Source organism: Tiliqua scincoides, chromosome 4 (assembly GCF_035046505.1).
Source record: "Tiliqua scincoides isolate rTilSci1 chromosome 4, rTilSci1.hap2, whole genome shotgun sequence".
NCBI classification, from domain to species: domain Eukaryota; kingdom Metazoa; phylum Chordata; class Lepidosauria; order Squamata; family Scincidae; genus Tiliqua; species Tiliqua scincoides.
In genome coordinates, this window is record NC_089824.1 from 46,449,747 (window position 1) to 46,477,286 (window position 27,540).

The 27,540-nt window shown below is 42.3% G+C and overlaps 1 protein-coding gene across 2 annotated transcripts in view; it reads left to right on the top strand.

Moving 5' to 3' along the window:
- The first annotated feature begins 546 nt into the window (after positions 1-546).
- Positions 547-27,540, top strand: part of RB1CC1 (RB1 inducible coiled-coil 1) — a 68,144-nt gene continuing 41,150 nt past the window's right edge. For both annotated transcript variants that reach the window (XM_066623788.1, XM_066623789.1), the window contains exons 1-7: positions 547-748; positions 12,394-12,515; positions 14,664-14,793; positions 17,098-17,224; positions 17,302-17,472; positions 23,368-23,570; positions 26,735-27,170. In XM_066623788.1, coding sequence (XP_066479885.1) covers positions 14,723-14,793; positions 17,098-17,224; positions 17,302-17,472; positions 23,368-23,570; positions 26,735-27,170 — 1,008 coding nt within the window. In that variant the 5' untranslated portion in view covers positions 547-748; positions 12,394-12,515; positions 14,664-14,722. The remainder of the gene's footprint in view (positions 749-12,393; positions 12,516-14,663; positions 14,794-17,097; positions 17,225-17,301; positions 17,473-23,367; positions 23,571-26,734; positions 27,171-27,540) is intronic.

Genomic DNA, 27,540 nt, shown 5'->3' on the forward strand with positions numbered 1-27,540 from the left:
ACCCTCTCTCGTACCTGGCCTTCTTAAGTAGCCTACTTCTAAGATCGGGAGGTTGCACAAACCCATCACAGCCTGCAACCCATGATGGACTTTTCCTCCAGAAATCGGTGCAATCCCCTTTCAAAGGCAACCAGGCCAGGCGCCATCACTGCATCCTTTGGCAAGGAGTTCCACAGGCTAATTACGTGCGCACACCCATCACAGTTTGTAACCTGTGATGGACTTTTCCTCCAGAAATCAGTCCAATCCCCCTTTAGAGGCATCCAGGCCAGGCGCCATCACCACATCCCGTGGCAAGGAGTTCCACAGACCCTGTGCTGCCCGGCTCCTGGGCGGACTCTGGCTGCAATTGCACGCACGCTTTCCTGAGAGTAGCCCCGTTGAGTGCAGTGGGGCTTACTTCTGAGTAAGCATGCACAGGCTCAGGCTAGGAGGCCGCGGCGACGCTCTAACCGCCCACCTGACTCCTCCTCTCTATGGTTTCTCCCTCCCCCGCTCTTCCGGTCCTGGCCTTACCCAGCATGCTCTGCGCCGGAAGAGAGTGACGACAATAACAAACAGCGGCGGTGCGGGCTGCGGGGCCCGAGGAGCGCCCGGAATCCCCTCAGGCTGTGCCTCCGTCGCCGCCTGGCGCTCCCCGCCCCCCCGAGGAGGCCGCCCTGTGGAGCCGCGGCGAGAAAGGAGGAGGAGCTTCCCGGCCGCCGGCACGGGATGGTGCGCGGGGCCGCCCAGCTGTTGCCTCTGGCGGGTGAGTGGAGGAGCCGGGCTCGGCCGCGGGGACGCTGCGCGCGGGGGGAGTCACGCAGGCTCCGCGGGGAGGGGCTGGAGGCTCCCACCGGGCGGGGTCGCCTCCTGGGCCGCCCTCCTGTGCACGCTTCCCGGGGAGCGCAGCGGCCCCTGCTCCCGAGTACACACGCCGTGCCCTCAGCCGGAGTGTCGCTGCAGGGCTCAGGGAGGGAGGCTCTGCGAGCACCTGGAGGAGCACCTGGCTGCAGTGCAGTCCTGGACGCGTTTTCCTGGGAGGAAGCCCCGTTGAACATAGTGGCACTTACTTCTGAGTAGTCACGCATAGGGTTGCGTGAATCTGGAGTAGCACGGGGGGGGGAGGGAAGACTCTTAGCACTTTAAAGACTAACCGGTTAGGACTGCTGTCCTGGACACGTTTTCCTGGGAATAAACCCCGTGGAATGCAAGGGAACTGACTCCTGAGTAGACCTGCATAGGATCGTGCTGTAACTGTAGCAAAAGCCTTCCCTGGTGGTAAGACCGCTTGGTCGGATCCATCTGTTGCAGTTGCTGGAGTCTTCAAAAGTTTGTCCCACAGTAAGCGTGGGGTGTTTTTAAAGGTGCCACAAGGGTCTTTGTTGGGTTTCAAGGCCAGATTGAGACAGGTGTCTCAGAACAAAAACAAGCTGCCATGGTTGTGTGGACCTTCTCCGGTTTCAGCAGCTCAGAGCCCAATCCTATGCCTGCCTGCTCAGAAGCAAATCCCACTGTTGTCAGTTAGGCTTACTCTCAGGAAAGTGTGTAGAATTGCAGCCTCAGTTCTTTGCCAGTGCTCAGCTCTCCCTAAAGTTCATTCCTAGGGGAATGACTCAGCCCATTCGCACTTCCACCAGCCCTGCCTACAGCACCTTCTGGTTAAAGGGAGGACGGAAAGTGGTTTGTATGAGTATGCAGATCGTATTACAAAACTGACCTGTCGTAACTGTTATGATTGTACCATAGCTATGGACTTTGCAGATTTTTATTATTCTTCTGCAGAAAAGTAGATCATATTAGAGTGAACTCAGTGGGAGATTTTTTTATTTTTAAGACTCACCTAACTTCTGACACTGACTGTGGTAGAGCCTTGTCTGCGCCTTTTTCTTTGTGTCCTTAATTTTCAACTCAATTTTTTGAGATACATGTCTGTCTTTGCCTTTCACCTTTCAAAATAATTTTCAGGATTGAGTTTATTTTTTGAACTACTCATATACAGTGTGTGTAGTTCAAATGAGTTCTTTTTTTACACACTCTCCTATGCTTGACAGCTATGTCAAGCTATGTTACCATGAGTTAAACTCAACTTCATATTTAGGAAACCTTTACGTAAAACTTCCTGGAAAAGTCTCTTCCTTTAATTGTGTCACTGTGATATGCACATTGTGTTAATGTAACATGCACAATATTTTTCAGAGATTAGTGGTTATATTTCACCCTATCTCTCTTCTCGTCTGTTTCCCTGTTTATGCAATATTAAAGTGTTAAATTTTAAAAAAACGCAACTGTTGATTTTCAGAATTAAAAAAGCAAGAATGTGGTACAATTACTATTGTATACAAAGCTTTGCCATAGGGTTTTCTTAATATAGTATACAGCATGGGTGGCAAAATTGCTTAATGCCAGACCTGCATACTATAAACTTCAGATTGACAGTTGCAAGAGAGATGTTTGAGAGCCACAATATTAAGAAGCATTTAAATTCTTGAATATATTTACTCCCCATGAACATTAAACTTACATTTTAATCTTGGACTCTCAATTTATACTCGGTAAATAATTATAAGGCTTGAAAATTTCTTATTTATCCTTTACAGGTGGGACCTCGGTATCCACTGATCTGACTCACTGTTGATACTGAGGTTCACTTTTAAATGCCTTGTAACAGGGAAGAAGCACCCAAATCCAACTTCCCATTTTCATGGTGTTAAATAATTAAATTTCATTCCACTAGATTCCATTATTCACCCCATCTAGTGGCTGAATGCAGTATAGTGTCTATACCAATGCATTCTGGGGCAACAATAGAGGAGCAAGAAACCTGGAAGTGGATCTTTAAAGCTATTTTTCCACTGATTTGGTATTCACTGATTTTTTTTTTGTCTTTTGAGGGCTCAGAAACGGAACCCCAGTGGATAACAAGGCACAACCTGTATATTAATTGTAATGCAAAAAGCAGCTTAGCCAGCATATTTCCAAGAGCCCCACATTATATGTCAGAGAGCCAAATGTTGCTCCTCAGCTATGGTTTGGCCAGCCCAGTATACAGTAATTACATAATTACCTGTAGCACAGTAGTTGCAGTAGTAGTGCATGCGTTTTCCAGGTATACTAACAGATACTTAGAGGAAAGACAAATGCTGAAGTTTTGCTTGAGATGTTTATGGGGGAGTTCATTACTGACTTATTTTTTGGTTATATAAATTGAGCAGCTCATTTTTAAATGAGTTTAATCCTAAGGACATTGTAGAAAAAGCAATGCATTCTGTTCATGTACAAAGTGTGTGATTTCCAACAATCCCTGCTCTCTTTGTACCTTAGGTACCTGTTCTGTGCTAGGCTAACAAAATAAGTTACAGTGGTGCCTCGCAAGACGAAATTAATTCATTCCGCAAGTCGTTTCGTATTGCGAAAATTTCGTAGTGCGAAGCGTGGTTTCCCATAGGAATGCATTGAAATTTAATTAATGCGTTCCTATGGGCAAAAAAAGTCAGAACAAAGTCAAATTTGGTTTACAAAGTGTTTATTAAGTGCTCTTTAAAGGCATACATACAGTACATGCTTTCGTCTTGCGAGTTTTTTGGTGTGCGAGGCATTCGTCTTGCGAGGCACCACTGTATTTGCAAATGATTTGGTGCCTGGTTGATAAGGTGCCTGCGATTTTTCCAGCTGTTCTTGAAGTTTTCATTACTGCTGTATAGTCATGTCCTTTATAAAACTGGGAAAGACCATGTAAAATACATCATACGAAAACCTAGGACACATACCTGCACAGGAGTAGACGAGCGCACAAGCAGAATAGGAAAGCGTACTTCTTTCATTATACTCTTCATTATATTTCAGCAAGTATACTACTTGCTGTATACTACTACTAGAAGTATACTAAGCATACTTCTTTCATTTTACTCTTCATTATACTTCTTTCATTATACTTCAGCAAGTATACTACTGCTGAACCTGGAGGTGGCACATAGATATGAGAACCAGTAGCTGTTGATGGATTCATCTGCCATGAAATTTATCCAATTCCTTTCTAAAGTTGGTGTTGGTCACCAATTTTCTGCCAGTTTATTTCACGGACTAGTTATACACTGTGTGAAGGAACAACTCCTTTTGTCCATCCTAAATCTCTCATAAATTCAGTTTCATTGAATCATTCTAGTATTGTGTGTGACAAAGAAGAAAACTCTTTGTTGTAGCCTGAACATGAGTGTACTCAATCTATGTGAAGATAATTGAAGTCACCCATTACTGCAACACTTTTTCCTTTGGATAGCTCCCTGATTTCTTTCTCCAAGTCAAGATCATCCTCATCATTTTGATCTCGAAGGAATGTCCCTAGTACTAAATCATTATTTGGACCTGATGGTTTCATCTACAATGATTCTGTAGTGGAGTCTAGTCCCATTTTTTCTAATTGGATTCTACACCCCTTTTGACAAACTGAGCTACACCATATCCTTTATACTCCTCCCAGTCCTTTCTGTAAGGTTTTTATCCTGGGATAACTGTGTCTCATTGCTTCTTTCTGTTCTACCAGGTTTTCTTTATGACATCTATATTTGTTCTCTTTTGCGACTAAGCACTCCAGCTCTCCCATTTTGACTTGAAGTCTTCTGGTACGTGCATATGCAGGTGGTACGTGCATATACATTACCTCACCACAGGTCCCAAATCCGCAGATCTCCTCACTGCTGTCCTCCACACGTAACTGGAGCTATGCTCCAGTTATGTTTGGAGGCCCTTCTTAAGTCCTCTGGAAGGCCGAAAATCAGCACTTCTGTTTTTGGCAGAAAACCAGAAATGCTGACTTTTTTTGGCCTTCCAGGGGCCTCAGAAGGCCTCCTGAGAGTTCAGGAGGCCGCGCACAGCTTCCCCGGCCTTCTGAATGTAACTGGAGCCCAGCTTATGTGACATTTGGAAGACTGCAGGTGGGCAGGTCCACAGCTTTGTGGATTTCAGTATCTGCGGGGCATCTGGGAACGGATCCCCTGTGGATTCCAAGGCACCACCGGTAAACACTTCACATATAAACATTCCAGTTGTTGTTGGCATGTTCCTTTCCCCTGTACCCTTTTCTCTCTTTGACTAGCTGTCTTGTCCTATTCTTTCACCAAAATTTTGTCCTCTTTCTGATGATATTATTTATGCCATCATCCTTTAGATTGGCTCAGATGGGATGCTGTCCAGCTCCTGTCAGCTGTTTTCCTCCAGGGACTGGTTTCCCCCCAGAGGCTACAGTGCAGTCTGCTTCCATTTCTGTTCAGATGGAGCCCATCTCTTCTGTATAGATTTTGTTTTTCTTGAAACATTTTCTAGTGATTAACAAATCAATCCCGCCTTTGAATACTACCATTCCATCCACACAGTGAGCCTATTAAGTTGAGCCTATATGTGTAACAGGTGGCATTTCTGAAAAGGCAACCTTGGTGATCCTGGCTTTAAACATCTAGGTATATAGTTTCCAGAACTTTTCAATTTCATTTCACTGTCATTATGGGTGCTAACATAGGCCATGGCCCCTACCTGCTTTCCAGGACTATCAACCAGCCTGACAATGCATGATGTTTGCAACCTTCGCAGCAATCATGCTGGTCACGATGTGGCCTATTCACCCATCACAAACCAGTCTCTCTCTGTTTCTAATAGTTGACTCATCCGCTACTAGGAGCCCCCCATTTCAGAGGACTGTCCTCCACACAAGAGGATTTGAGTTCATCCTCTGCAGAATGGGTCCCTTCAGAATTATAATGTTCTTCCCTGAGACTCTCACTCTCCCTATCATCATCAGAACTCTTAGTCCAGGAGTGGAGTAGGAGTGGAGCATGTTTCTGAAGTTCTCATTTACATATCCTCCAACTTGCTCATCTACTGCAGGGGAACTACCTTGACTTCAGGGGAGCAAACTTGTTTCCAGAGAGCCGTCAGCTTGTAGTACCAAGGACATGCCTACCACTTTTGCCTAACATGCAAATAGTTATACATATATGTGATACACTAGAAATCACCCACCTAGCCACCCCACTGACTTTTTACTTTCATAAGTAGTTTTTTGTGTTTTTTTGCTTTCTTTAGAAGGGTTTATGGCTTATTTATTTGGAAAATTAAGTCTGTCTTTGCATTTGGTTTCTTGGATTTGGTTTTGAGGAGTGGCCCTGTTGATGTCCTGGCCTCTTCACCCTGCTACTTAACTTGCTTAACTTCCCTGTTTGCTTCCTCTCAATGCTTCATCCCTCATGTGGCAAATTAGACTAAGAGGGCCTCATTTAAAAGATGGGGTTATGACTCAGGTTCTGGACTGCACCAGCCTGTCCTCACTTCATGAATATTAGGGAAGTGTGAGACTCTGGAAAGGGAAACTGCTGATTTATTTTCAGCAAGGTGTACAGTGTGTGTGTGAATCAAAGGGGGGGAATGGCAGTATTAATAATCAGGAAATGAAAAGTAAGGTCTTTTCCTTTAAAGAAAAGGAATAAACTTTTAGTTTATCACTTTTTCTTAATTCTGCACTCTGATTGTAATCTGGGCTCAGAGTAAAACCTATAGCTTTTTAGTCTAGTCTTGATCATAGATCTAGAGCAGTGTTTCCCAACCTGGGGGTTGTGACCCCCCCCCAAGCAGACATGTTCATTTTTATTTTGGGATGCTACCCCCTTAAGGAGGGTAGTGACCAGACTAGGGACCTATAACTGCCACTAGTGCGGCACATCTCTGTTTTGCTGCTGCCTCTAAACACAGGTAAGTAAAAAAGCGGGGTTTTACTTACAAGTGTTTGGTGGTGGCAGTGGCAGCAGCAAAATCTGGATGTGCCATACTAATGGCAGCTATGGATTTCTGGTTGGGTGGCTACCCTCCTTAAGGAGGTAGTGTCCCAAAATAAAAATGCATGTGCCTGCTTGGGAAGGGGGTCAGAGCTCCAGAGGTTGGGAAACACTGCTCTTGACTAAGTTGTAAGTGAAAGTTTAACTTCAGAAGTTAAACTTGACTGAAGAAGTTTAAAAGAGAAGTTTATAAACTTGACTTTTTCTAATTAAGTCTGCACTGTGACAGTTGTCAGTTTTTATGTGTGCACTAGGGTTTGAATTAGTCTGGGTGTTTGGCTGAGTTTTACTGCTGCCAATTCAGTCTTAACTGCTACAGCAGAGCTGGAAAGCTATATGTTTTGTACAGCATTACCTTCCCAGGATTCCACTCCTGACAATGCTCTTGCTTTCTGTGCCCTTGTTTAAACCTCAGATAAATAATTAATAATAAACTCCGACACCTAGTAGTTATAAATGGTGTTTCCATTCACTAGTGTTTGCCTTCTCCTTACACAGATGCTTAACTTCCCTATTTGCTTTCCATTTATATTGGTACTTTGTTGCCAGGATGCTTCATCCCCCAGACTCCCTCATGCTCTTAGAGTTTCTTACCTCACCATGTTGGGTACGTGGCTCCTGGTGCTTTTTGACATTGCTGCTGCAGACCACAGGATCCTATGTGCCCTAGCAGTAGCGTCAAAAGCACTCTAATAGCAATAGAGGAAAAGGGGCAGTGTAACATTGGTGACCAGTTCCACAGCAACTTAGCAGCTCTTGCCACTCATCAATCACACAGTTACTTGTAATGATGCTCCTATGCTAGCCATGCATGAGAGGTGCCAATCAGCATATTGCGTGGCAGAAATACTGTGGTTATATCATAAAAGCAGTTACTTACATAATGCCCAAGTTTGCTGCCAGAAAGAGCTTACAGTTCTTCGCCAAGCATGCCTGTCTCATAGACAGTGGAAAGAGCTAAACTGATAGGCTCCCTGAAACAGAGGTTGAATTTCCAGGCAGTCCACAGCGCCAGTCACATTCAGCAAGAACTATTTTGCCTGAAGAACTGGCAGTGACATATTGGAAATAAAGGACTGCTGTTCCCATTCCAGCAGTTGATTGATACTATGGCCCATGGTTGGAAGGCCACCACATAGAACTAACAGTTTATGGACCCTCTAGGAGAATGTTCTGTGAAATCTACAGTGAGATTCAAAACCATGTGAGCATTATTGCATACATATGTTTTGATGTGTCCTTTCCAAGGAACAGGGTAGAGACAGACATGTTCAAGAAAGGATGAGCACTAGAAATGCAAAGGCGGCAAACCTGTAGTCTTACTTAGAAAAAGTATTATAATGGGGAGGAGGGGGTAGAAAAGAGAAATTTAGGTGCAGCACCTAGGAGTTATGAGTGATGTGTCCATAACAAAATGTCCATCTTTTGAGTGTCTTGCTGGCAACATTTTTAGATTAAAAAGGGAGAGGCAGAGGGAGCTAGAACCTGGGCCTTCCACAGAGAGCAGTATTGTACCTTAGTCACAAAGCTGTGGAGACAAACAAGAGAGATTTGTGTTGGGCCCTTTGAACCCAGGGGCCCCAACTTTCTTAAGTTCATTTATGGGAGCAGGACTCCCAACACTACAGCAGAGTACTGAAAGGGGCACTTTGTGGCTCAGTGGAAATGGCACATGCTTAGTACACAAGTAATCTTAGATTGAATCCCTGGCCAAGATAATTGAGAGGAAAGAGCTGAGGAAAAAAAATGTGCGCGCACACCCCCCTAGAGACAGATGTACCGTGCTTACTCTGAATGACCTCATTCAGGTATGACTAATTCAGTGTGCTAGGATAGCTATAATTATGTCCAACCTCTTCACCTGATTAAGCTGTGCCCCATCATGTTAATATGGTTGCTTGCCAAATGTGCTGGTGTTTGTTTTAGCATTGGATTCCTCCTTTGTTTACCTTCCATTTCATGCTGTCTTACTAATTGGTGTATCATGCCATGAGTAATCATAGAGAGGGTTAAAAAGACAGTGAACATTGGCATCTGCTCTGGCATTCAAGTAGCAAGGCTATGGACAAGATGCAGGCTCTTAGCCCTGTTGAGGTACAGTGATGGAGAACTTGGTGTCCTCTTGACCGTTGTGTCTCTCATCATAAAGACATTTGAGGTGAATAATACAAGTGTATGTGTGGGGGGGATGACAGTTTCCATCTGCCAGCCATCATGAAAACAGGCACAAACAGCTGAAAGGGTCATGGCTTTCATTGAACAATTTCAGTGAAATTTCAATGAAATTTTACCATCACACTGCGTGAAGTTTCATGTTACCTTTGTCTGTTGAACAGCTTTGGAACCCTCCAAGAACACAAATGTGCAACTCTACATAGGAACAACTTGCTTCTCTCTAATTGTTGCTGTAGACACTGTGCTTTTCATGGTATTACCATTTCAAGGTAGGAAATGTTGTTGACTCTGTCCATGTTTAATGCCTGCCTTTATCTTGTGAAGGTGAGAGAAACTCTGTGATAGTGATGGACGACAGCTACAGCAGGCATTGCCAGTGACTTGCGTGCTCATTGAGAATGCTTGAGTGAAGTTGTCCATTTTGATAGTCCATTTTGCTTACCTCAACCAGGTTCTCCACTCCCCACTTAGAGTGCATTTATTTGGTAGCTTTCCTCTTGTTTATATTTGATGAATCACCTGTTGGGAAGATGTTACTGGTAAACCAGTACTCTCCCTGTCTTCTGTATTAGAACATTTAGTTATTCAAAAGCCACCTGCCTTTGGTTTTGTGGGAGCAGACAGGCAGAGTAACTGATGAATGCCTGCTGTTGTGTTTTGCAGTAGCAGGACTGTATTTTGTTAAAAACATAGGATTATTACTGGTTCTTACATGTTATATACTGCATGTTGTTTAAGGTCAAAAGGTGGCAGTCAAATCCACCTAAACTCTGTTAGCTTTGATTCTCCAAGAAATAATGCATCATGAATATTTGGCTAGCCCTAACACTGGTTGGTGTAGAGTGCTTGATAGTCATCAGGAAAGCAGAATGTGCTCCATACTGCATTTTCTGGTACATTTTGAAAGCTCATTTGGGGTTGGGAGTGTTTGATCTCCCCATACAATAGACTCTTACTGTATTCTCTGCGTAGGAAATGCTTCTACTTCCTGTTGAGCATGAAATTTTAGTATTATGAGGGAAAGACAGCGCTCTCTGCCATACTTACCTTTGTACACCTCTGTCATGTCCTTCTACCAGTTTATTTGTATGTTTCCTGCATGAAAGACCTCGATAGCTTGTCATCATGGGAAAGAGGTTCCAACCCCTGACTAACTTTTTCTGTACCGTTTCCAGTGCTGTGATAAATACCTTGAAGTAACCTGACGGTAACCATTGTATAGCTAGGACTGGCTCATTTGTGAGGCCAGGTGAAATAACTGCACCACTACCCCTCCCAGTCAACTGCCTGGTGCAGTTATTTCACCTGGCCTCACAAATGAGCCAGTCCTAGCTATACAATGGTTACTGGAGCTACAATTCCAGCAGTGGCGCATACTTTACAGCATCATAAAATATGTTATGGAAGTGTGCAGAGAATTGCACTTCTGGATTGTCATCAGAGATGTTGCAGAGGCCCTGCATGACTCCAGAAAGTCGGCAAGGTGAACAGAACTGGGAGGGCGGGTATAACAAGAAGTATTGGGGAAGTACTAATTGTGTGATGGAGGCATGAAGGAGTGGTACCCAGCACAGGTGACTTGTGCAAAATGCTATCTCCTCCATAGTGAACTGCCATGCTTTCTTTGTCTCCTTAGGTCGATGCCAGCTAAGTTGCTTTGGTGATCAGGAGGTTTATGGATCAGGAGAGAAAATAATTTCCCTTACCCCCCCCCCCAAGCATCCCAATCACGCTCCCCCACCATAACATGCAGTACAGTTGCTTTGGTGCGGCTGCATGCAATGGCGGGGAAAACTGTAGAATTGGTTTGTTACTCTGCAATGACAACCACTATCACAGTCATTTAAATTATTTTATTTAACTAAAGCAGTGTGTGCTCTTTCACCCTCCAGAGACCCCATGATTCAAAGATTTGGGTGAATGGGCCACTTTTATTAACAGATACAGAGAGGGAAAGGTGAGACCTGCAGCAATTAAGAAACACAGGCTGTAGTACAGAGGCAATTTGTACTAAAAGGGGTGTCACAAAAATTGACACAAAAAAATTGACACAAAAAGGGGTGTCAGATGATAGCAAAACCCCATCTGGGCATTCTCACCTTGACTTCAAGCCACGCCACCTTGCCAGGGACACATGAGCTTATCACAGTCAAACACTTAGGACCTCACAAACCTGCCCCAAACCATTTGAGGCAGGCCAAGCGATCCAGGCTAAGGGCTACTCAGCCAGCACCTTGTCCTGTTGAGCAACTGAAGAGTAGGAAGTGGGTTCCTGCGCTGATTTCAGGGTGTGCACTAAGAGGTAACTTCAAGATTTCCACTGTATGTCTTCTGCAGAAAAAAAGTCAATTTCCAAAAATTTATTTTCATGGAATTAATTAGAATTATGAATAGATATGATATAATTCAAATTGGGTAGTTTCAAAATTGTAATTGACCTTTTTCAGTTGATTGTCTATAGGAAGTTCATTCATGCAGAACTTTTTTTTTATATCGATATAATGACAAAAAAATCACTTATGCTCAGTCTAGTTCTAATTACTTAAACAGTCATCTAACAAAACTTAATTTGGATTACTCATAATACAAACATGTGAAATTTGGATTCCAGTCAATTTAGGGAATCAGAAAATTCTTCAGCACTTTCCAAATATCCTTGTTGATGGTCTCTGTAGTAGTCTGTATTTTCCCACTCACACACTTTGGTTTAATCAGCCATGCTTGATGCTATCATTTCTTCACCATTTAGATATACATGCAGCTCTCTCAACTTCTATTTTAATGAAGATCTTCCTTTGCTTTCCCTACTCTCCTTTTGTAGTCTTTTGGCCACTTTTGGATGGCCAACTTCATGGACCTAGAGATTTATCTCACTAGAGTGCTGTGAGTGATTCATTATAATTATGTACAAAGGACATCACTGGATAAATGGCAGTATACTTTGATCACATCTTGTAAATGTCTCTCTGGTTGCAAATGGTGCAACCTTTCAGATAGCAAGTAAATTGGAGAAGAGTTGGTTCTTTTAGGAAGTCTGTTGCTAGCAAATGAGTAGCATTTGTAGACAGGTGCGCTCTTTCATGGACTTATTTGCAAGGCTGAGTTTTCAGTTTTAGTAAAGTTATTGTCTTGCTCTCACAGTATTGGAATAATGAAAAAGATATTTTTAGTTTTAGTATTTGGTAGTCCCCCTACAATCTCTCTTCTCATCAAGAATTGTCTCTTAATGTAAACCCTTATGGTTAGGAACTGTGGTAATTCTTGTTCCACGTAAGATGAAGTACACCAACTACACAAATGTGCTGTAGTCATAGTTCAGAAGTGCAGTGTTGTCATGTAGATTGGCATCTTCATTAACTAGCTTCCTGCTGCACAGGTAATCATAACTCAATTTTGGCTTTTTTTCCACTCACAGCTCTTTGATGCTCTGTGCTTAATTGAAGTTTTATTCTCTTGCCAAAGTCAAATGAGGAAAAGAAGTGGTTTTACAATCCAGCGGCTTCTGAAGACAGTGGTACATCCATGCAGTGCCTGAAGGTAACTTTTTGTCCCCTGGAGAGCAGGGATTTCAAATAAAAATTTCAACCTGTGGTTCAGAGCAAGTCTCTTTAGATTAAGATTTGGGGTTAGTTTCTGCCTTTATCATAGAGTTTACACTGGTGTTCTTATACTGTGTGTGTATGGGGGGGGGTGCATCCTTCCTAAGTACTTTGGCAGATAGGCACCTCTGACCAAATTACTCCAGTATTCTTACCTAATATGAAGAATTACACAATGCTCTGTGGCAAAGGAAATACTTTTTTACTCTGATAAAATGAATAGTGTTATTTTTCTCTTAGGATCAGGTCAGAAGGGTGCATTTGTGGAAATGATGTGGCATTTGCTATTGGTTTATATTAGCAGTTTTAAATTGTTTTATCACAAAAAATTAAAGCATCTACTTTGCTACAAATATAAACATTCAGTTATACTTAATAGTTAATATTCAGACTATTGAATATATATATGGAATATTGAATAAAGTATTCAGTAGTTAATATTGAATGTACAAATTCAATTTGCATTTAATATTTAAGATTTTTTTATGTGCTGCTTTCAATCAGTTCGTTATTAATGTGAAGAATAGACTGAACACCTAGGTAAATTGATGCTAAAGTTATATAGTTATAAGAAATGGAATGTAGCAAGTGATTCGTAGAATATTTTGTGGTGCAGAGGGAGGAGACTCTCCATTCTTTCTTCTCAATCTTTCTACCCCATCACGCTCATGCTGAATGTTTCTCCTTCCAGAGGCTGGAGTGGTAGTGTCGTGCTTTCAATCTGATGATTGATTTACCCAATACTTAAGAAGCTTCTCTGAAACCAGCAAAGATTTTTCAGCAGTAGAGCCAGTTGTAAGGAAAGCATCAGAATAAGTAGAGTTCATTCAAGTGCTTTACTGTGCCTGTATTAATTTTTAACAATATTTAATGGCCTGTTCAAGCTAGAGATAATTTTTTTAATCTTGCTTTTCTTCCAAAAATCTCAGGGGCATCTGTTGTCTTTCCCCTTCCCTTTTTGGCTGAAAGACAGTGGTAGACCCAAGGTTGCCCTGCGTGCTTAATGGCTGAGTGGTGATTTGACTCTGGTCCTCCTTGGTCCCAGTATAACCTTCATACTATGATAGCATCTTTTGCTTCTTGATACCCGTAAGCTTACAAGGGAAGAAAACGTTGCATTTTGAAAATTAAACTTGGGCAACATGTCATATATGTTGTTACGTCAGCAATGGCAGCTAAGAGTGAACTGTGAAGATCACAGTTTTCCGTCATGAATTCAGGCTGCAATCTTGTGCACGATTTCCTGGGAGTAAGCCCCATTGAACACAGTGGCTTACTTCTGAATAAACATGCATAAGCTTAAGCAATTCATGGCCTCTCAGCCTTTCAGCTCCTTTCTCCAGTATGGGATTAACAGCATTGATATAAGGATTGGTGAACCAGTGTGTGAGAAATATTTGGCAGTCAGGAGTACTGTCTGTATGCAAAGTTATTATTCCTTTTAGTTATGTTTGTTTGAAAATTCTGTCTAATTTATAAATATTTCAGACAGTACTGCTTGAATCGATAGATATGTTAGGGCACATTCTAGCTCTTGGCCCTGTGCATGGATGTCACTTCTTTCATGCACACAGAAAGGTACATAAAGTCAGCTATGCAACTGTTTTCAGTCTACATCAACCACCAAAGATAGCGCACACATTGGGCCTTGTATCTAACCCTCCCACCTAGCTTCCACCCTCTGAACAGCTCCTTATGTGCAGAAAAGCTCTCTCATGTGAGAGAGCAGATTAGGAGAGACTGGTTAGGCCGGTAATACAGTAATATCTTAGGCTCTGCTGCTGCATACTAGTTGCTGGATGCAAGGTGGTCACTGAGATCAGTCTTTCTAATGCTTCCCCAGCCCACAGGATGTAATTTGGTAAATCTGTAACTCCTGGTAAGAATTACCACTCATATCATCAAGCTTTGCTATCTCCACAGGCTGTGATTGTTACAGGGCTAGTGCATAATTGGACTTCTAGGTCTCCTAGTCCCTGAACAGAAGGTCTCCATTTCGCCTTAGGTTTTGGTCCTTTATTGATGGCCCTTAAGTTGCCAGTGATTTATTTGTGTTTGTGGAACAAATAATTGGCTTTCTTTGCAGGTCCTAAATACTACTCACAGAGTTGGAGACAGAAACTTCAGGGACCTAAAGAAATCACCATGAAGTTATATGTATTTCTGGTCAACACTGGAACAACCTTTACCTTTGACACAGAACTTGCAGTGCAGAAGTAAGAGAATCAGTTCTGATCTTTTGTAAGGAGTGTTGCTAGACTGATCCTAGCATAACTGATCCTTTATGTCCAAATTACAGAACATGCATGTCAGGAAGTGAGAATTTCAGCAATATTAGAATACCCCTATAGGTGTGATACTATAGTTTTTCTGTGGTGCATGGTAAATTTATAAAACTTCAAAAGTGCACCCTTAGGTTCATAGTACTGTATGCATAGTACTGTAAGCTTTGCTAAAACCCTTTTCCTAAATCTTTGAAGTTATTTCTTCTCTGCCAGTAGCTGTGGAAATAAGGATAGGGTTACACTCCAGGCACCCAGTCCTTTCTCCATTTTTAAGCTTGCTGTCTTTCATTTTTAAGCCCTGCTATCTCAACTTCTAGCAGTCCAGGGGGTCTTCATGCCCAATTTAGGTTCTTAGGTAGGCCAGGCACCTAAGGGGTCTAAATCTCAGCTTAAGTGTCAAGCCTACAGTTCTTAGTTCCTATTCTTCCATTCCTTGCAATCTCAGGAGGGAACAACGTACTTTAAGACAGCAAGGCACAGCCAATTAAACCAAATTACTGAGTACTGAATCTTGATAGGACTGCCACCATTCTGAATATGCCAGTGCCTTAGGGATGCCAGTGCCTGAATATGCTCAGGGAGCGTTTCAGAGCCTGTAAGTTCTTGCAGGGGCGGCAGCAACGCGATCCTCAGGATTGCGTCGCTAAGGGGGCTGCAAGGACTGGAATGCACTCACCAGTCTCTGCAACAGTGCCCCGTGGGTGCGGGGAGCCCTGCGCAACCGTCTGCAGGGCTCCCTGGCCTGTTAAAAGTGAAAGCGCAGCGATTGCACTCCACCTCCACAAAACTGGAAATGGAACACATTCGCTGCACTTTCACTGTTAGAACGCTGGGTAGCCCTGTGGAGGGTCACGCAAGGCTCCCCGCACCCCTGGGAGGCTGCTGCAGGGACTAGTGAGTACATCCTAGTCCTTGCAGCCCCCTTAGTGACACAGTCCTGGGGATCACATCACTGCCTCCTCCTGCCCCACCCCTTAAGGGGGCAGAGGCCAGGGCCCTCAGGCTGAGGTGTTGGCGACACCCCAGTTTGAAAAGCCCTGCTCTACAGGTTTGCACCAGCCCTTGCAGGCCCTGGGGCTCCATACAATTCAGGGACCCAGGCCTCAAGGCTCTGGACTGTAACTTACACTTTTCTTGGTAGTTCAACCAAGCAGCTAGGCTGGATAGCTGACTCTTGTTCCCAGTACACAAGACCAAACTCAGGCCTGTAAAATATATTTTGATTTATTAAAAACTAAGGTTACACATTTTAAACTCAAGGCAGCAATTACAAGAGGTACAGATTTCCAGAAATGTGTCAGTTCTAAAATAACAAAGCTAGGTTTCTGACTACACTTTTCTACATATCTATTTCTTACCTGGGTCCTCTGACCACTGGAGAACAAACTGCTCCCAGGTTACCTGTTGGGCCACAAACCCATGATGGAGAGCAGAGCCAAAGAAACAGCAGGCAGGGTGACACCCAAGACTCACTACGGAGACACACCATACCCTCTCAGGGTCCCTTTTTATCCCCTTATGTTAATTACCCTTCAGACAGCTAACCAGGATGGTCCAAAACTTTTAGAAGAGCTGGCTAGCAGGCTTCTGTTGTGAAGCTCCTACCCCTCCCAACCAGAAACTACAAAGCTATAAAGAGTCTTCCTTGATGAGTGCATCCTTGAGCCATGGAGAATTGCTCTGCTCTGATAGACTACCTGCCCCCCTTCCCCACCCAGTTACTTAGAAACCGATAGCATATTTCTTTCTCAAGCTTATTATCTCTTTTCCCACCAGCTGAAAAGAAGCAGTTGCAACTCTCAACATGGATTCAGACTTGGGCCTAGATTTTACCTGTTCAAGATAGTAGCTCTTTAAGGCAGGGAAATCAAGAGATTATACCATGTTTCTGGAATAGTCATTGCAATAGGAGCAATTGGTGATGGCAGTCCAGTCTTTAAATTGGGGTAACCCTTTGGGTAGAATGACAGGGCAAGTGGGTAGGCAAGGTGAAATTATGCTTTGCCACTCTTTTTCTTGATAGGAGCAATTGTTTTTTGTTACAGGCATGTGGCAGACTTCATGCTTTCTAGTGTAGAGAATTAGAATTTAGCTAACTGGTTTGACATTGTCATACTTTAATAATTAGAGTGTAGTTTTTAGTCAAGTAGAGTAGATGCCATTTTTATAAAGTTATTTTGTATAGCTCTTAAAGATCAGTGAAACCTACTGATATATTTTTATCATTTTGCTCAGTGTGGCAGACCTTAAACAGGCAATCCAAACCAAGTACAAGATTGCTATTCAACACCAGGTACTGGTTGTCAATGGAGGCGAGTGCATGGCACCTGACAGAAAAGTCTGTAGCTATAGTGCTGGAACGGTAAATATCCACTTCTGTTTCCATTTGTTCATTTCCAAAAAAGAAAAGTAAATAATACAAGTTTTATTTTGACACAGGACACAAACCCAATTTTTCTCTTCAACAAAGAAATGATCTTATGTGAACGTCCTCCAGCTATTCCCAAAACCACATTTTCAGCAGAAAATGAGATGGAGTTAAAAGTTGAAGAATCTCTCATGATGCCTGCAGTTTTTCACACAGTAGCGTCACGGACACAACTTGCTGTGGTAAGCGATTTAAATCTTTAACAATTGGACTATATTGAAACATTGAATACTCAGTGCAATCCTCCCAAAAAGAAACTAGCATGACAGATTGTTGTAACTAGTGTTTTACTTCTTCTGTTTAGTTTCATTTTGTGGGAATAAAAACTAATCCTCTGGGAATAAAACTACTAATCCTCTGGGTTTTGATGTACTGGGAAAACGTCCAGAATATCAACTAGATTGTTATAATGAGGAATAAGGCAATACAAAGGTGGCAAATGTGATTGGTGATATGAAGTAATTCATACTGTCTCAGAACTTCCCTTCAAAGTAGTATTTCCTTATTCTTAAGTACATTCTTTAAAATAAATAAAGAAAATGCCAGTTTGGCTAGTATCTGCTAGTAGGAAGCGCACGTGGTTGAAGCAGGGTCACCCCAAGATAAGGAAGTTATTTCTCTGTTCTAGGTATGTCTTCCCTAGAGCTATGCAGAAATACGTTTATACATTGGAAGAACATCCCCAAATGGTCTCTTGAGATTCCACAACCTTAAGGGAATGTTAAGGACCTAAAGAAAATATTACAGTAACTCTTCTCAACAATGGGAAATTCCTGTCTTTGCTTTTGTGTGTGTGGGGGAAGGAGGAACCTATTGTTGCATTGCACTATAATCCTGAACTGCTCCATTGTGGTGGTGTTAACCTCTGCCCTGAGGGAGGTGGGGAAAAAAGTCTAAAGGAATTGGAAGTTAAGCAGACTGTGTGGTACTTAGTTGAAAGACTTTTATAGTTTATATATGGAAACTGTATTTCTGCAGTTTGTGGCAAGCTATAATAAAAGAATCTTTAATTGGTTTTATTATTGTATTCACTTTTTATGATCATGGCATATAACCATTACTTAATTACTAGTCAAAGGAAGTTGTAGAATATAGACCCACCACCCTTCAATTTTGCAAACACTCTGGCATCAGAGGGCATATAATGATTAGTCACTCATATCCCTTTATCACCTGAGGATTGGTGCAGATCATTATTAACTAATGATTAATGACTTTTTTTAGTCTGTGGGGTTCACTCATTTCTTTTCATAGACCTGATTTAATTCAGCTTTTGAAAACTACTTTCAAAGTGCCTTTGGCTTGTGTAAAAAGGTTTAATTTCTGCTAAACCAATCCAGGATAAAATGGGGAGGAAAGTCAAACTAGGCATATCGGAAAGGAGGACCTGTGGGTGTGGTGGGTGGGAAGAAGGTAGGGAAGTGTGTTTGTGATCATAGACTGTTCCTGTCTTAGGGCCCAATCCTATCCAACTTTCCAGCTCTGGTGCAGCTGCAATGCAGCCCTGAGGTAAGGTAACAAATGTTCCCATATCTTGAGGAGGCCTCTGTGACTGCCTTTCCAACACAGAAAGCAGTGCAAACCCCTCTGACACAGCAGTACCGGCCCTGGAAAATTGGATAGAATTGGGCCCTTATAACCCTAATAGTAACCAGTGAAGACTGCATATGCACTGGCTCATTGAAGTTCCATTTACCTTTTAAGAATGTAGTGGAATTTTTAGGAACCACCAGAGAAGCGGTTGGCCCTCTGGATGGTGAGGGAGGTAAGGGGGAGATAAAAGGAGACTTAGAGATAAAAGGAGACTTAACCCCTGCTAACTGGTTAAGAGGCGCTTTTTCAAGTGGGTGCTCCTCTTTTATTTAGCAGGGGGAGAGTAACTGGCCCACTTCACCCCAGCACTGTCTGTTCTAGTGGCTGTCTGCTGGTGTTGCATCTTTTTAGATTGTGAGCCCTTTTGGGACAGGGAGCCATTAGATATTTGATTTTCTCTGTAAACCGCTTTGTGAACTTTTTGTTGAAAAGCGGTATATAAATACTGTTGTTGTTTTTGTTGTTAGAGGTGGCAGAGAAATTAAATGAGTTATTTGCATCTGTCTTCACGGCAGAAGACCTCAGGCAAATACCGCTGCCCGAATGGCCCCTCCTGACCAAGGAATTAAGTCAGATAGAGGTTGAAAGAGAAGATGTTTCAGACCTCATTGATAAATTAAAGATCAATAAGTCACCGGGCCCTGATGGCATCCATCCAAGAGTTATTAAGGAATTAAAGAATGAAGTTGCTGATCTCATGACTAAAATATGCAACTTGTCCCTCAAAACAGCCATGGTGCCAGAGGATTGGAGGATAGCAAATGTCATACCAATCTTTAAAAAGGGAAAGAGGGGGGACTCGGGAAACTATAGGCCGGTCAGCCTAACATCTATACCGGGTAAGATGGTGGAATGCCTCATCAAAGATAGAATCTCAAAACACATAGACTAACAGGCCTTGCTGAGGGAGAATCAGCATGGCTTCTGTAAGGGTAAGTCTTGCCTCACAAATCTTTTAGAATTCTTTGAAAAGGTCAACAGGCATGTGGATATGGGAGAACCCGTGGACATTATATATCTGGACTTTCGGAAGGCATTAGACACGGTCCCTCACCAAAGGCTACTGAAAAAACTCCACAGTCAGGGAATTAGAGGGCAGGTCCTCTCCTGGATTGAAACCTGGTTGAAGACCAGGAAACAGAGAGTGGGTGCCAATGGTCAGTTTTTACAATGGAGAGAGGTGAAAAGCATTGTGCCCCAAGGATCTGCCCTGGGACCGGTGCTTTTCAACCTCTTCATAAATGAGGTTTAGCAGTGAGACAGGGGTGAGCAGTGAGGTGCCAAAGTTTGCAGACGACACCAAACTTTTCCGAGTGGTGAAGACCAGAAGTGATTGTGAGGAGCTGCAGAAGGATCTCTCCAAACTGGCAGAATGGGCAGCAAAATGTCAGATGCGTTTGAATGTAAGTAAGTATAAAGTCATGCACATTGGGGCAAAAAATCAAAACTTCGCATATAGGCTAATGGGTTATGAGCTGTCTGTGACAGATAAGGAGAGAAATCTTGGGGTGGTGGTGGACAGGTCGATGAAAGTGTCGACCCAATGTGCGGCAGCAGTAAAGAAGGCCAATTCTATGGTTGGGATCATTAGAAAAGATATTGAGAACAAAACGGCCAATATTATAATGCCATTGTACAAATCGATGGTAAGGCCACACCTGGAGTATCGTGTCCAGTTCTGGTCACCACATCTCAAAAAGGACATAGTGGAAATGGAAAAGGTGCAAAAGAGAGCGACTAAGATGATTACTGGGCTGGGGCACCTTCCTTATGAGAAAAGGCTACGGCATTTGGGCCTCTTCAGCCTAGAAAAGAGGCGCCATGAGGGGGGACATGATTGAGAAATACAAAATTATGCAGGGGATGGACAGAGTGGATAGAGAGATGCTCTTTACACTTTCATATAGCACCAGAACCAGGGGACATCCACTAAAATTGAGTGTTGGGAGAGTTAGGACAGACAAAAGAAAATATTTCTTTACTCAGCGTGTGGTTGGTCTGTGGAACTCCTTGCCACAGGATGTGGTGATGGCATCTGGCCTGGATGCCTTTAGAAGGGGATTGGACAAGTTTCTGGAGGAAAAATTCATGATGGGTTACAAGCCATGATGCAACCTCCTAATTTTAGAAATGGGCTATATCCGAATGCCAGTGCAAGGGAGGGCAACAGGATACAGGTCTCTTGTTATCTGGTGTGCTCCCTGGGGCATTTGGTGGGTCGCTGTGAGATAAAGGAAGCAGGACTAGATGGGCCTATGGCCTGATCCATTGGGGCTGTTCTTATGTTCTAACTAATTTTCCTCTTCTTTGAATGGACGCCCACCATAAAATTTGCAATAATGATACTTAAAAAATATATCATATGTACACAAGAACTATGCTGTTTATAGTACTGGCATATGCCAGGGTTTTGTGAACAGTACAAGAGTTTTATGTGATTGCAGAATTGAGGAACTGAGCATGTCTGCTGAGTTAACCTCATTGTGTTTGGTGGAGCTTACTCCAGGAAAGTGTAAATAAGATTGCACATAGCAGTACTCCTAAGTCCCCAGCATGCGTTCCGGTTCTGTTCTAGAGGTTTGTCTGGAGGTCAGAACATGTGTATCTTGAAACAGCTGGCTGTTGCCGGCCCAGTGCTATTGCACCTGCACAAAAGCACCACAGAGGGCATACTGAAGCCAGCTGTAAGTCAAACATCTGCAAATTCAGAGCCAGTATAGAATTCACATTCTCTATTTGAGTGGATAAAACCTGTGACACTGGGAAATGTTGAACTTTTTGCATCAATTCAAAAATCTGCCTAGTCCAAGTTGTCAGGCAGGTACTTCAGAAAAACTTAAGCAGCATATGATGGAAATAGCAGTTCTCTTTGTTTCTTCTTCAGATGTTTACTGCATCTGAACATGGCAGTTTATTCTGCGTGACTCTTTTCTTTTAACACTGAGCATCCTAATAGGGCATGTGGCAATCAATTTTTTTAAGTATTTACTGTATGAAAAAGTACGTTGGACCCACATTATCTGCAGATACTGGGGCCCACTTTTAAAAACATTCTTAAAAGTAAAAATCAGTAAGCAAATAGTCTGCTTTGCCTTCACGCTGCAAAATCATGCCATTTGCAGGGCAGTCGCCTGCACTGTTGGAAGCCACTTCTGGGTCACGTGACCCCCTCCCTTGGCCACATTTCACCCCAGATTGGGTTCTTGGAGTGCAGAAGACTGCCCTGCAAACAGCATGATTTTGTGGTGCAAAGGTTTGGAAGGCTATTTTCTTACTGTTTTAAACATTTTTAAAGGGATTCTAGTATCCACAGATATTGATATTTACCGGGGGTGGGGGTGGAACTGAACCCGTTCAGATACCGAGGGAGTACTGTACTTTCTTTTGTTTGTCTTGAACCTTGTGCCAGTTAGACTCAAAACTCTTGTCAGAATCATCTCATCTGCAAGATGAAGGATGCTTTCTTTCTCTGAATGAAATCAGTTTATCAGAGGTTGCCAGCAAAACAGACAAGACAGTGGTTATGCATAAAATGTTTTGTTGCATCAGGTTAAATCTTGCTGTTTTTCTGATTTATATCTCACCTTTCATCTCATTGATTACCTGGCTCATCATTGCTCATGTGCTACAGAGTAGCAGAGGACAGGCAGAAAAAAGTAATTTTTTAAACTGTGCTCTCAATTGATTTTCATGTTTCAGATTCCTATATGTAGAAATGTTTTCTAAAGGGACATTGTTCATCTAAGATTTTTACAGTGGGGCAAGTATCTTCGAAAGCTTAATAAATGTAGTGGAGCTTGTAGTGTGCAAGCATGTAGTCTTCTGGCACTGTGCTTATCAGAGGTTTTCTCCTCTTCACTGCTTTAAAAAAAATGTTCATTGGCTATAAATTGTTTTTAAACAAAGGATTCTTTTGAGTTCTATGTGAAGCAGAATTTATTTGCAACTAGATAGGTCCTAGAATTGCTGGTATGAGCAAACATTTCTAATATTTTCTTACATAGTAAGACGTCCACAGGAAGGTTGGAAGGACTTAAAGCACTAGAGATCACAAATAGATCATTCTCTGCAAACACACACACTTTAAAAAGATCAACATGCATGCATAACACTATGAATGTCTTGTCTATTTTGTATCTGTCTTGAATAACTTTTATTACATTTGAACACAGATTATCAAATTCAAGGAATCTTTGAAGTGGTTTATATTTCACATGCTTTCTCTCCTGGACTTTCTAAAATAATGTCCCTCAATAAATTGTTTATCTTCATTCAATTTTTTTTGTATGTTCTTCATTGTGTACTTGTTGTACAAAGTCTCCTAAAAATCACATTTTCCCATCAGTAAATATTAAATGAGTTCAGACTTCCCGATTGAATCTCTTGGAAAATTAGGCCTTTTGCATCAATGTTGCAGTGTAAATGTGGATGCCTGGAGGGATAACTCATGCATATATGTAATTTACAGTGTTGTTTTTGTACAGGAAATGTATGAGATTGCCAAGAAACTTTGTTCCTTCTGTGAAGGTCTGGTCCATGATGAGCATCTTCAGCACCAAGGCTGGGCTGCCATAATGGCAAATTTGGAAGATTGCACATATTCTTACCAAAAGCTGCTTTACAAGTTTGAAAATGCATATTCAAGTTACCTGCAGTCCATAGATGATATTAAGCTGAAACTTACACAGTAGGTTTGCCATTAAACTCCTCAGAAAGATGCTACCTCTACATAGTTGCTTCACTCAAAACTAAGGTGTTATGTCTTCATATGTTATAGTAAATTTTATTAAACCCAACGACAGTTGGGTTTTGTAGGCTTTTTGTTCTAGTTAAAATAATAAAGAACAGTAATAAATGATGCCAATGATAAATGATGCCAGTTGCATTACAGGTGTGCCCCCGTATCTCCAGGGAATCTATTCCAGGACCTCCCTTGGTTATGGAAACTGTAGATAAAGGGAATGCCTGTATTAATAGCGGGCCCCACGCACGCTTCGTCCACACACCCATTAACATTCTTTAAAGGCATATGTACGTGTTTCTTGCTTTAAACAGGGAGCTATAAGCATTCAAGCTTATAACACAAAGAGAGCAGGCTGTTTCCTGTTTAGAGTTAGGTCCAGTGGTGTCACTAGGGTTCGTGTCACCTGGTGCGAGATGCCAGCAAGTCACCTCCCATGCAGTGGGCGGGGCAACACCCAAGGAGGTGGACGTGGTGATGTACCATCACTCCACCCCCACTGGTTTTTTGGCTGTACTTTTTGATAGAACAAAGAGATAACACATTCTGCATGAAATTACGCATTGACTGATCTATAACATGCTGGTATTATTCCTCCAAATGGTGATTTTAGTAATTTTGGTCACTAGTGGTGTCACACACACTCCTGTGTCAACTTACTAACACCTTATTGCAGCAGTTCTCAAACTTTTAGCACTGGGACCCACTTTTCAGAATGACAATCTGTGCAAGATCCACCAAAAGTGATGTCATGGTGGAAGTGACATCAGGCAATTTAAAATAAGTATAAATAATTAAAGTAAAACAAGTAATTAAATAAGCAGAAGCCAGCCCTGTTCCACCAAGTGAATTTCCTCTGTAGCCTGCCTGCAGTAACACCCCTCCCTCCGAAACCAGTAAGGTTTTCAGCCCTACCCAGTGCCCAATTCAATTTAAGAACTTCTGTTTAAACCAGATCACTGTCAGGATCCACCTGGCTTTGCAAGTTTCAAAAAGGTTCACCTTATCAGCTGAGGCCTCTGTTTTGATCCTTTTTAGTGGGGGGGAGGAGGTTGCCTTCTGGAGCACTTGTTTAGCTCCAGGTTCATAGGATCAGGACCATTCTGGTAGCCTTGCACTCTCCTTCACCTAATCTTCCACACCAGCCAAGGTATGTTTGCCATTACTTGCGAGTAAATTCGACCGTGAGGCTTAGTTTCGCTTTCCATAGGGCTCAATACATTCATCTGCTTGGAGGGGAGGGACTTGCTTCTCAGCTGTTTTTGGAGGCTGCATTCATTGAATCAGGACCATTCTGGTGTCATTGGATTCCTCTCAGCCTGCCCTTTCTGACGGACTAAGGCAGGTTCGCCTACTCGCAAGTAAACGCACGATACGGCTCACTTTCCATAGGGATCAATGCATTTTTTGTTCTCCAGTTTTTTGACCATAACTTTTGATAGAAAAGAGAAATTTCACTCTGGTTTATTGCATTGCATTCCACTCGAAATTCTGCATCCAACGGTATATAATATGATGGGGTTACTCCTAAGCACTGTGATTTTAGCATGTCACCCCCCTCAGTGCGCATCACCCCCCGTGCGTGTCATCCGGTGCAGACTGTACCCCCTAGTGACACCACTGGTTAAGTCTAGTTTTGTCAGGCATTCAGGCCGCCGGCAGCCTGCTCTCTTTGCACTATAAGCTTGAATACGTATAGCACCCTGTATAAAGCAAGAAACACTTAAGTAAGCCTTTAAAGAATGTTAATGAATGTGCAGGGAGGGGGATCTGCAGGTAATTGAAACCGCAGATAACGGATCCATGGATATGGAGGCCCACCTGTACTCAGATTTAATTCTGCAGTTAAGGCTGCAATCCTAACCACACTTTCCTGAGAGTAAGCCCAATTGAACAAAATAGGACTTACTTCTGAGTAGACCTGGTTAGGATTGTGCCCTAAGTGGTATAAGTCGTCTTTCCTATGTTTTCCCATTTAAAACTAAATACCTTTTAAAAATATGTTTTTTCCATTCAAGTGATTGTTGGTTGCATTTTTAGCAAATCTTTACATTATGCGCTATTTATGCTATTCCTTTTGTGAGTGCCTTAATATATTTATGTATATAATGTATAAAATTAGTGCCCAATCCTATGGTCTCCAGCACTGTACTTGCTGCGCCTGAGCTGGGTGCTGCAAAAGTGCCATAAGGCAGCCTGCCAGTAGCAGCAAGGCCCACGCCCGTTGGCACTGGAGCTTGCACCAGCAGGATCCTAGTTAGTGTTCCTGCCAGGCGGCAGAAAGCTTTTTGGGAAGGGGGCTAAACTGGGTGTAAGGTGGGAGGGCCAGAGGGCAGATCGGGCCCAGGAGAGGGGCAGGGATTACGGCAGAGACTGTTGCCAAATCCTGTCGTCCTCTCGGGCCACAGAGCCTGACATGGTCTCCTCGGTTCTGTGCCTGCTCAGTAGCTAGTGCAGATCCAAGCAAACCCATCAGTGCTCTGAAGTTCAAATGGGGTCAGGGAACTAATGTTCACACTGGATTGGGCTGCTTGTCATTTAAAGCAAAGTAGAACATTTCAAAGCTTCTTTTGAGCAAGCTGTTGAGCACAGCACGTTAATTTGTTTGTTTATATATTTATTTGTATCCCACCTTTGCCTCCAAATAATCTGAGCACTGCTTTGAGAGTTAAACCTGGTCTGTGACATGTGATGACTAATTAAAAGAAAAATTTATTTCTAATTCACCCTATGAACTCTGCAACTGAAAAAAACCAAATTGTTTTATAGCTGCCTCTTGTTTTAGCTGTGCATTGGGCAACTACTGCAGAGACAGAATTTACATCCTGTGTACTTGTTCAAATATTACTTAGGATTTGGATTATCTCATTTTTAGTCAGTTCTGTAAATTCACATTACAAATGATCAAATTATTTGATAAACAGTGTTTCAGTTTTGTATGTAAAATTGTTAGGTTAAGTTTAAAAAAACACTGTAGTGTAATATGTGTATATAATATGGAAATATATGGGTACCCAAGGATGTCTAAGATAATTTATTATTATGTATGCTACTGTAGTTTTTCTTTATACTTATAAATTTTTGGTTTATTTTTTTTCTCTTGTTCCAAGCTTAGGGGCTGCTGTCTCTATAATGGCCAAGATCCCGCTGCTGGAGTGCCTAACAAGACATAGTTATAGGGAATGTTTAGAACGACTAGATTCTTCTGCTGAACAGGGAGGGACAGAAAGTGAAGACACTGAGAATGAAAAGTCATCTGAAGTGGTTCTTTCTCCGGACATGCTTAAAGTGAATAACCAATCACTGTTAGCATCATTTTGCAAATCAGTAGAACACTCAACTTCAGATGGCACAGCTTCCGAAAAAATAAATGAAAATAGGGAAACCGGTCAAAATTCATCAGCCCAGAACAGCGAAACTTCAGTGGAGCTTAAAGAGAGTGATCTGCCTTCTTTCAATGTTTCCCTTTTAGATTGGATAAATGTTCAAGATAGACCTAATGATGTTGAATCCTTGGTTAGAAAATGTTTTGATTCAATGAGTAGGGTAAGTTAATACTTCTAAAAATTTCATGATCCTTCTGTTCCAATATTTTGAACTGTGGTGTTCTGTCTTGATATTTTTTGTAAAATATTTCTCCTGTGTTCTTACCTGGGGGTTTGAATCTGATCTTCCTTTCAGACTTAAGCTGTTTCCCCAGACCTTAGAATGTTCAAATAGGTTAAATGGGTGATCCCACTTCCTACCCTAGCTTCCTCTTATGCTAAAATCCCATCAGGCACGGGTGAGACCAGACTCCAGCACAGGAAACAAGGAAGAAACTGCATAGCTCAGGAATACAGCATAAACTATGTATGCAGAAGGTCCCATATTTGGCCCCCAGCATCACCCTGTAAAATGATTTTTGCTAGCAGAG